At 54.0% G+C, this 10410-nt stretch overlaps 2 protein-coding genes across 5 annotated transcripts in view; both read right to left on the bottom strand.

Moving 5' to 3' along the window:
* Positions 1–517: 517 nt before the first annotated feature.
* On the bottom strand, positions 518–2450 carry LOC113967967 (atherin-like). Its single transcript, XM_027684060.1, has 3 exons — positions 2035–2450; positions 1420–1544; positions 518–901 (listed from the first exon to the last, which is right to left on the bottom strand). The coding sequence occupies exons 1-3, from the start codon at positions 2448–2450 to the stop codon at positions 888–890; spliced, it is 555 nt and encodes a 184-aa protein (XP_027539861.1). The 3' UTR covers positions 518–887.
* A 4898-nt stretch (positions 2451–7348) lies between these two features.
* The window catches only part of CUNH16orf91 (chromosome unknown C16orf91 homolog), a 3366-nt gene continuing 304 nt past the window's right edge, over positions 7349–10410 (bottom strand). Inside the window, exons 2-3 of one of the 4 annotated variants that reach the window (XR_003534328.1) lie at positions 7770–8475; positions 7349–7629 (exon numbers count right to left, since the gene is read on the bottom strand). Coding sequence is in view for 1 of the 4 variants with exons in the window: in XM_027684121.1 (XP_027539922.1) it covers positions 9827–10181 (355 nt within the window). In the remaining 3 variants the exon portion in view is untranslated. Of the gene's footprint in view, positions 7630–7769; positions 8476–8527; positions 10182–10410 lie in introns of those variants that run through there. The other 3 variants (XR_003534329.1, XR_003534327.1, XM_027684121.1) reach the window with 3 other exon arrangements.

Below are 10410 nucleotides of genomic sequence, written 5' to 3'. Positions count from 1 at the left end.
GGCCAGCACTGAGCTACTCCCATGTGCCTGCAGTGCTTTGGGGAGGGCAAGACAACCTCCCACTTCTGCTTGGAAGAGAATGAAAAGTCATTCCCCTTCTCTCTCTCTGACCCAGCACCAAAGCAGTCGTGTAGGACAACACCGGACTATGCACGGAAGGCCTGATTCAACTGGGAAAACACCAGACTATGCACGGAAGGCCTGATTCAACTGGGAAAGAAAAAACCCTAAACAAACAAACAAACAAACCCACCCTGAATTTCAAGGTAAAAATACGCTGCTTCCTGAACAGGAGCACACAAAACACATTGAAGCCAGAGAGAAAATGACAAACCAGAAAAAAAAAAAGAGCCAAAAGAAATGCTCTGCCTGCCTTGATACACCCTCTGCTTGATCATTCCAAAGGAAATTCTCCACAGATCAGAAGCAATTACCCATCATTTTTCCTCTGTAACAAATGAATGACTTGGGTTTCTGCTGAGGGGCTGGACATGTCCAGTGAGGGTTCAGAGGTCTGGTGGGTTGTTTATGGCAGATCCTGACCGGCCCAGGCCAAACCCAACCATCCCCATTGCTGCTCCATCCCACATGGAGAATATTGATACTGTATAGAAATACTCCCCTTCCCTGCTACTTCATCCTTCCTTACACATCCGTGGAGCAGGTTTTCTCCACCCTTTGTTCCCAGCAACAGCTCTCCAGCCCAAATCCCAGCTCCCACGGACACAAACTAAACACACCTAAGGCGATGGTTCCATCAGCACCTGGAATTCCGAGCTCTCCGTTCCCTGAAATGCTCATCCCAACACTCACAGCAATCTCACCTCAGCCCACAGGCTCTCTGTCCTCAGAGGCAAACACAGCCTGCTCTGGCACCACGTTTCCTCTCATTCCTGGTCTCCTGGAAACCCCCAGGGCAATCCAATCCCTCAGACCCTGCATCCCTGGACAGGAGGGGAACTGGAGTTTGACCTGGATCCCAGTGCTCTGGACAAGTGTGTTCCCACGAGCACAGGCCCGTGGCTCCATCCAGCCCATCCATCCCTCCTTTCCCCTCAGGGAGTCCCAAGCCCTCCCCCAGCTCCCCTGTGTCTGTCCCATGGCCCAGTCCAGCTCCAGGCTCTTCCCCAGCATTGTGTCAGCTCCAGCCCTGGCAGAGCTGCAAACACCCCCCAAGCTCTGCCCCTCGGGCTCCTGAACCCCCAAACCAAGGCTCAGGCTCACCAACGGGGACCCACCTGCCCCTCTCAGCACAGCCCAACCCCACAGCTCGGGGACCCCACGCTCACCTGGCCCTTCGCCCCTTCCTCTCCACCCTTCCCAGCACGGCAAGGACCAGCCCGCAGTGGGAAACAGAGCCAGTGCCCAGGGAGCAAATGCCAACAGCCAGGAGGAGAGAAACGTGTCCCTCTGACTTACCCCACCCCACCGGCAGCACCAGGTGCCCCCAGCGCCGGTTGGCGGGGCTGGAGCCTGTTGCCTTTGGCTGCTCATACCCCAACACATATGGCATTGCTGGACCCAAGTCAATGATTTTCCCTGTCCTGAAAGAGAGGAGAACAAGAAAATTAAGTTCACTGGGGAAGTGAAAGGCTCTTGGCTTTCACGCTTCTCTTCTGATTACTCACTACAGGTGTTTCTTCCCTAAAACCTGCTCTTACCCCCCCCACACCAATACCACCCCCCCCGTCCCCGGCCGGTCGCCGCCACTGCCCTGCCCGGCGGCCCCGAGGGCTTCAGGCGCCGGCCCGGCCAACGCCTCGCTCTCCACGGGCGCCGCTTCCGAGCCCGCCGCCGACCGCCGGGCCCTGAGGCCTCGCAGTCGCCGCCTGGCGGACACGGCCGGGAGCGGCACTGCAGCCGCGCGCCCCCCCCCACCTTGCAAGACCCGCGGCGCCTTCTCCTGGCGGCGGCACGCAGGGGCAAGTTTCTCCACAGAGACGAGAAACTTGCCTGTCGCTTCACCTGCCTGCAGTCCCGGATGGCCGCGGGTGAGGCAGAAGAGCTGCCGCGCCCCCGCCGGGCCCCGCTTACCCCGGGGACGATCTCCTGGAGAGCCCCAGTCGGATCTGCCGCCGTGGGTCGCTTCCGGGGGAGGAAGGCGGCGGCGCAGCCCCGACAGCATCTCCGGGGCACGGCGGGGGCGGGAGCGGGAGCGGGAGCGGGAGAGGAGCGGAGCGGAGCGGAACGGGGCAAGCGGGCGGCGCGATGAGCCCACCGTCTGCCTGGGGTCCTCGCGCCCGAGGCGCGCGCCGCGGCGCCGAGAGGGGGCTGCCCGCGCCGGTGCCTGCCGCCGCCCACGAACCTGCCGCCCGCGCCCGGCGCCGCCGAGCGCGCCACCCTGTCCGCGCACCGGGAAACAGCGCGGCGAGACGGCGCTGCGGGCGCGAGGCGGGGGTCAGGCAACAGGATAGACGGCTCTCTGAGGGAAGGGGGCCTCTCGCCGCCATCTTGTGTGTGGCCTCAGCTAACTTCCGGTCCTGGCGACGCCATCTTTGGTGTGGCCTCGGCGAACTTCCGGGCCGGGGCCGCCATCTTTTTGTACGACCTTGAAGAACTTCCGGTGAGGGCGCCGCCATCTTTGTGTGCCGCCAAGGAGAAAAGACTTCCGGTCACGGAGGGCGCCATCTTGGGTGGTGCGCCGCCCAAAACAGTCCGGTCGCTCTCTACTTCCGGTGCCCCCCGGACAACGTCCCTCACTAATTTCTGGGCTTTCGCCCGCAAAATCTTCATCTTATTCCCCCCGCACACACCCCGGGAGAGACGGGAGACCACGAGTCCCGTCGCGCCGCGGGAACCGGCCCTTAAGTGGAGCAGGGAGCGCTACAGCGGCACGAGAACCAGTGCGCATGCGTCACTGGGCCCGCGCCTGGCCGCCCGTAGTGACCACGTGATCGCCGGCGTCTTGGTAACGACTACGCATGCGCCAGCGCCGCCATCTTGCCTGCCCCCCCTACGGCCTCGTCCCCCCGGCTTCTCCCTGCACGCGCCCCGCCTGCTTTTGTGGGGCCCCGCCTGGACATTTCGCGGCTCCTCCGCCGCCGCTTTTTCGGCTCCCGGGGGTTCCCCCACCCACCCACATTTTGGGGGCCGCTTCTCACATTTTAGGGGTGACCCCCCCCAATTTACGGGTCGGAGGGCGGGGGGGGGAGAGTAAACGGGGTGCCCAAGAAGGGTTTTCTTTTTTTTTCTCTTTTATTTCACTTTTCATTTTATTTCCTTTTGAGTTTTCTTGCTTTTATTTTTTTCATTTTCTTTTGTATTTTATATTTCCTTTTTTATTCCATTTATTTTTTATTCTCTTTATTTTTCATTTTCTTTCCCAGTGCTCCCCAGTAACACCCAGTGCACCCCAGTAACACCCAGTGCTCCCCAAAAATTGACCCAAAACTGACCCAAATCACCCCAAAAAATGACCAAAACTGACTCGAATTCACCCCAAAAACTGACGCAAAAAACTGATCCCAAACACCCCAAAACCTGACCCCAAACCGGCCCTAAATCACCCCAAAAACTGCAAAAAAACTCCTCCAAAAACTGACCCAAAAACTGACCCAATTCACCCCAAAAACTGATCCAAAACTGAAGCAAAACTGGCCCAAATCACCCCAAAATCTCACCTCACATCGGCCCAAAATCTGACCCCAAAACTGCAAAAAAACCCCACGAAACTGATCCAAATCACCCCAAAAAGGCTTCAAAACCTGACCCCAAACTGGCCCAATTCAACCCAAAAACTGCAAAAAAACTTCTCCAAAAACTGACTCAAATCAGCCCAAAAACTGACCCAAAAACTGATCCAAAACTGAAGCAAAACTGGCCCCAATCACCCCAAAATCTCACCTCAAACCAGCCCAAAATCTGACCCCAAAACTGCAAAAAACCCCCACAAAACTGATCCAAAATCACCCCAAAAACTGACCTCAAATCGGCCCAAAAACTGACCCAAAACTGACCCCCAAACACCCCAAAAAATGACACAAAACTGACCCCAAAACTGACCCAAATCACCCCAAAAACTGCAAAAAACCTCCTCCAAAAACTGACTCAAATCACCCCAAAAACTGACCCAAAACTGACCCCAAACACTCCAAAAAATGACACAAAACTGGCCCAAATCACCCCAAAAAATGACCCAAAAGTGACCCGAAAAACTGCCCCAAATCACCCCAGAAACTGACTCAAAACGGACCCAAATCACCCCAAAAAATGACCCAAAACTGACCCAAATCATCCCAAAAACTGACCCCAAAACCTGACCCAAATCAAGCCCAAAACTGACCCAAATCATCCCCAAAATTGACCAAAACCAGGCCCAAATCACCCCAAAAACTGACCCCAAACTGCCCCCAAACTGCCCCAAATCCTCCCAAAACCTGACCCAAAACTCTGCATTTCTTTGGCATCATTTCCTCTCAGAACCAAAATCTCCAACTGAGTTGATTGCTAAAGCCATCCTTTTCAAATCATCTCAGGAATGCAAAGGGACTGGAAAACACAGAGAAATCCTTCCTCCACCCAGCAAGTCATTATTAATTGGAAGCCGATTCCCTCATCTCTCTGCTGGTTTTTCTTGGCTGGAAAACCTGCTGATCTGATCCCCCCTGGCTCTTTTTAGGCTGCTTTTCTTGCCCAGCTCCTTTCTCCCGGGGACGATCTCCCGGAGAGCCCGACGTCGGATCTGCCGCCGTGGGTCGCTTCCGGGGGGGGAAGGCGGTGGCGGAGCCCCGACAGCATCTCCGGGGCACGGCGGGACCGAGCGGGGCGGGGGCGGGGGCGGGGGCGGGAGCGGAGCGGAGCGGAACAGGGCGAGCGGACGACACACGGGCCCCGCCCTCTGCCTGGGGTCCTCGCACCCGAGGCGCGCGCCGCGGCGCCGAGAGGGGGCTGCCCGCGCCGGTGCCTGCCGCCGCCCACGAACCTGCCGCCCGCGCCCGGCGCCGCCGAGCACCCCGCCCTGTCCCCACAGCGGGAAGCAGCGCGGCAAGACGGCGCTGCGGGCGCCAAGCGGGGGTCCGGGTCGGGGCGGAGGTCAGGCAACAGGATAGACGGCTCTCTGAGAGAAGGAGGCCTCTCGCCGCCATCTTTAGTGTGGTCTCGGCAAACTTCCGGTCCTTGCGGCGCCATCTTTACTGTCGGCTTGGGGGACTTTCGGCCCTGGGCCGCCATCTTTTTGTACGGCTTTGGAGGACTTCCGGTAAGGGCGCCGCCATCTTTCTTTCTGTGCGGCCTCGCAGGACTTCTGGTCACGGAGGCCGCCATCTTGGGTGGTGCGCCGTCGAAAACAGTCCGGTCGCTCTCACTTCCGGTGCCCCAGTTTACCCGGAGAACGCCCCTCACTAATTTCTGCGCTTTCACCTCAAAAATCTTCATGTTATTCCCCCATACACACCCCAGGAGAGACGGGAGACCACAAGTCCCGCCGTGCCGCCGGAACCGGCCCTTAAGTTTAACAGGGAGCGCTGCAGCGGCACAAGAGCCACTGCGCATGCGTCGCCGTTCCCTCTCCTGGCCGCCCTTAGTGACCACGTGATCGCCGGCGTCTTGGTAACGACTGCGCATGCGCCACCACCGCCTCACCACCCGGCTTCGCTTCCTTACTGCGCGCGCCTCACCCGCTTTTCTGGGGCCCCTCCCTCACAGTTCGCGGCTCCCCCTCTGCTGCTTTTTCGGCTCCCTGGGGTTCCCCCCCCCACGTTTTGGGGTCCCCTTCTCACATTTTAGGGGTGACCTCCAATTTACGGGTCAGAGGGCGAGGCGGGGAGTAAACGGGGTGCCCCAGAAGGGTTGTTTTTTTCTCTTTTATTTCACTTTTCATTTTATTTCCTTTTGAGTTTTCTTGCTTTTAATTTTTTTTTATTTTCTTTTGTATTTTATATTTCCTTCTTTATTTCGTTTATTTTTTATTCTCTTTATTTTTCATTCTCTTTATTTTTCATTTTCTTTTCTTTCTCGTTTGGTTTTAATTTTTTTATTTCTTATTCTTCCAGAGAGGGAAACACTGCAGCTCCTCTGGGCCAGAGAACGGCTCCCCTGCTCTTCCCTTAAACACAACACCTGCAATGAGTGCCCTGGAAGCCCGCTCCACTCATGCCAGGCACTGGGGCCCACCCAGAGGGGCTTTGCCAGCATCAAATGGAAATTCCAGCCTGGGCAAACGTGCTTCCAGCAGGACTGCTCCTGGCCAAGGCAACCAGTCCGTGCAAGTCAGACCACTGACCACCCGGGGGGATTTTCAGGGGCATACTTCCAGCTTTTATTCTCCAGAAACTCCAGTTCTTTCTGGCACCGCTTGCTTCAGTCTTCCCCTGTTGGAAGAGGTCACTTAGTCTTTCTGGGGCCAAATTGCCAAAGCCCGGCCAGTCCATTCCCTCCACACCTCCACACGCCCTTGCACTCCGGGGCCGAGGGGCAGCGGCCTGCCCTGCACAGGCCCCGGGGCTGGCCTTCAGGCCAGCTCACCTGATGTGCTGAACTTCCTCAGGGATCGTTTCCGCCTGCATCTGAAATAGAATTATTACAAAAGTCACCAAAATGTTCCAGGAGAACTGAACAGCTCTGGACATCTCATGTCAAGTGAGGAACAGGACCTTAACTCCAACTGCAGCCCACACTGCTACAAATCGACAGCAACTGAACTGCAAGGCCTCCATACGCGACACATCACAACTGGTGACAACACCAGGGACTGCTCGGTCTGGAATGACTACTCAACCATCACCTAGACCGGCTCAATGTATTAACATGTTAATGCTAAACCCTTAGTGCTATTCCACCTATCTTCTGGTCTGTGTATCAGGGCAGAGCAGCTCCAGGACAAACACAAAGACACCCATTACACACAAGATGACAAACAATGCGACCTGTTGTGAGAGAAAACTCTCATTGAGAAGGATGACTGCGAGAGGGATGTGGTCAAGGGATGTGGTCGTGTAAGATGACCTGTGATGGTGAGCTAACGAGGCTTAAAGGAGCCGGAGAAATGAGTCGTTACAAGAATAGCCTGTCAAAATTGTAAAAGATGGACACCGGATAATGCTCGATTCAGGATGTTCTCAATGTCATTATATTCTTAAAGTCCCAGTCCCTAACAATGGATGGCTGCAGACAACAGCTGCAAATACAGCCTGGAAGAAGGCAGTTAAAAAGATCTGAGTCGACACTTCAGAGATTCTGATGTGCACCCAAGCCAATGACGAACGGATGATATCGGCACCAGGCTGCAGAATGCTGACAGCAAGACCTGAATGATGATGACTGATTGTTCCGATAAGCCTCTGGAGAGAGGAATACAAAGACATCCGATCCTAAGGACCCGGAAGATGTGGAACACAGACTAGACGATCTAGACGACCTAGACTAGAACTGCTCTGCCCTGAACACGCTGCTGTTGTGGACAAAAGTAAGCTTCTGCATTGATTTATCTTAAAGGGCCATTTTACCTATGCTAATTTCAAAATATCTCCCAAAAATCCACAAGCTGATACCCTGCTTTTGTCCCCTCTCCACGTTATAGCCCATGACTTATCTTTCGCATGGCCGGGGATGTGAATCCATCTGCGACGCAAAGGAGAGCCACCTCGGCGAGCTGAAAGGCTCCTGAAGTCCCCGGGTTATTTTCTTAGTCAGCTAAAAGGAAACCAAAAATCATTCCCCGTGTTTAGCACTGCATCTGCCAGAACACAACAATCCCCCTACTCACCCTGTCCTAACCACACTGAGGTTCTCATGCTACCGGCTCCAGCCACAGCTATCCTAATGTGGCATACCTGAAACACACAGAGAGAAAGTGACGTGGCCTTTCTGAAAATTCAGTGGACCCATGCTCCGCCTCTCTATCTCCCCGACTCGCCTGGAAGGCTCCTCTCTTTCCAGCTGCTACCGAGACCACCCTTGCAAATAGAATAGGTAAATGCTCAATCGCTGAGCTCTCAAATACTTAGGGATTCCCCTCAAGGCAAGCTGAAGACCTATAAACCCTGTCAGACTGCTCGCTGAAGTGCTGCTACACCCCGCTAAGCAGACAGACGGCCACTGCAAAAAAACACAGATGTGGAGGCCCATGCTGACATACCTCCTCATAGTGACTATCTGAGGTTCCTTTACCTTGACCTCTTATTGGATGGACCTTCGTCACATTCAGCAGACAGGCAAAGGGTTGTGTATCGCCTAGAAAAAAAAAAATAAGCAGTTACAACATATATGCATAGACAACATCCTAAAACTAACACCAAATTCAGTCCGAGAGTAAAATTCTCACCTCACTCGTCTCCGCTCCTGTGTCGCTAGCCCTTGAGACACTGCTCTGCAAACCCATGGCATCCTCTTGGGGCCGCACCTGCTGCGACCCCAACACAGCAGTGCACAGGCCCGCACTTCCCGCTGGGGGTCCCTCCGCCGCCCCAAAGAAGGGATGTTGTACAAAGAGCATGCAGAGCTGGTCCAGGGAGCCTCAGCTGATGGCCCCGTACTCTGCTTTTAACAACAAAATGCCACAGACAAGTTTCCCAACACGGTGAAAGCAAGAGACTACGAGAATAGTTTTATTATTAAACGCTTATTATCACCCAAAACAAGGCACGCATGAAGGGGCAGCTCTGTATTTCCTTAAACAAAGCAGCACGTTGCTTGGTTCATTGTTTTCATATAACTTAGAGTAAGAAAGCTAGTCAAGAGCAACAGGTATTACACCTTAGCTTCAATATAAAAGCAATTCAGGATCACTCTTCTTTTCATCAGAACACCCCAATGCATACCCCTCACTTGGAATATTCTACTGTAGTATAGGTTGAATATCAAGACTAAACCTTGTGGCAGTACCAAATCAGGTGTATTCATTTACTAGGCATCGTGTGGTTAAACTGAGGGACTCTATGGCAAAATCAAATGCCACGACAGTGCATGTTGTTCAGAGACTCATCAGTGGCATTGGATAAACATGATCCTACGCCAGTTTTCTGCACAACTCCAGCCTATCTTAACAGTTGCTGCCATCTTTGGGAGTTTTTGGTTTTTAATTATGGATTTTAATGGCACAAAACCAATCTTCTGTTTTTACATTTGAAAGCTTAAAAAAAAAATGCCTCTAATTTTGAAGGGAACTAAGTTGTATTAGTATCTTACATTTCTCCTCTCCAAGAAAAGTCTCCAGAGTATGCATCTAAAAATCTGCAGAAAAAGCCTAGGCACTATATGGTTCAAGGAATCCAGGGGTTTCCTCCCCAGTATAATGCAAGCCAATCATTTTGATTCTCTGCAAAATGCTCTCCTACCAGTAATGATCACCTGAATCAGCCATGCCTAAAAAGTTCTAGTCCCAAAAGCACGAACCTGTGAAGGTAATTTCTACGTTATTTAGCAGAATTTAAAAAAAAAAATCAGACCACAATCGCACACTAATGGCTACATTTACAATTGCTCTGAAATATAAATTGACTACCAAAATGTCAAACAAAGGTCACCTTCAGCAGCAATTTTAAAGACATTCAGATTTCATATTTTTTAATACACCTAGCATCTAAGAAAAATGATCCATGGAAAAGTGATGGGTTATATAAAACTTATATTAAAATTCAAGTTGAATTGCAATATGTCTTGTTCATCCCTACTGTGTAATCCAGAAAGAAACTACACCTTTTGCTACCAAAGTAAATTACTAAGGTAAGACCAGCACAGAAAGTGTCATGAAGAAATCAAGCTTGCAGGATAAGGCTGCCGAAACTCAAAAAACCCAAGTTTTTTTCCATTAATGAGTCGGTACAGTTTTTAACCAGGTGAATGCCAGCAAACTTTTGGCAGCTCCTTTGCTGTAGCCGCATTCCCGTCCTCATTGCTCCTTCGGCAGCTGCAAGGGAGCATTGCTTTCTTGGGCCATATCTAAAGAGTCCACGATCTCGCCGGAGAAAACCACTTCCAGTCGCTCATCAATCTCCGTTTTTTCCCTGAACACACACCAGAGCAACAGCCCCGTGCACAGCACACTGAAAGGCAACACCTTCAGCCACGGCCTCTCGTGGTCGCTCCCCATGGACCGGCTGACGCTCCAAACCCGCGGACTGGCCTTGCTGCTAGAGAAGGGAATGGGCACCTCGCTCTCCGGATCCGCGCCCGCCGCACCCTCCGGGTCTCGACGTCGTGCGAGTCCCTTCCAGGGCTCGGGCAGGCGCGGGGGCCGCCGCGCCCTGTAAAGACACGCATGAGCGGCGCGGGGGGCACGGGCAGCGGCCCGGCCCGGCCCCGGCCCTCACCGCCAGCGGCCCCGGCCCTCACCGCCAGCGGCCCCGGCCCAGCTCAGCCCCAGCCCCGGCCCTCACCGCCAGCGGCCCCGGCCCTCATCGCCAGCGGCCCCGGCCCTCATCGCCAGCGGCCCCGGCCCTCACCGCCAGCGGCCCCGGCCCAGCTCAGCCCCGG

Source organism: Neopelma chrysocephalum, unplaced genomic scaffold (genome assembly GCF_003984885.1).
Source record: "Neopelma chrysocephalum unplaced genomic scaffold, ASM398488v2 Primary Assembly neopelma1_65b, whole genome shotgun sequence".
NCBI lineage: Eukaryota > Metazoa > Chordata > Aves > Passeriformes > Pipridae > Neopelma > Neopelma chrysocephalum.
This window is presented reverse-complemented; position numbering and strand designations above follow the sequence as displayed.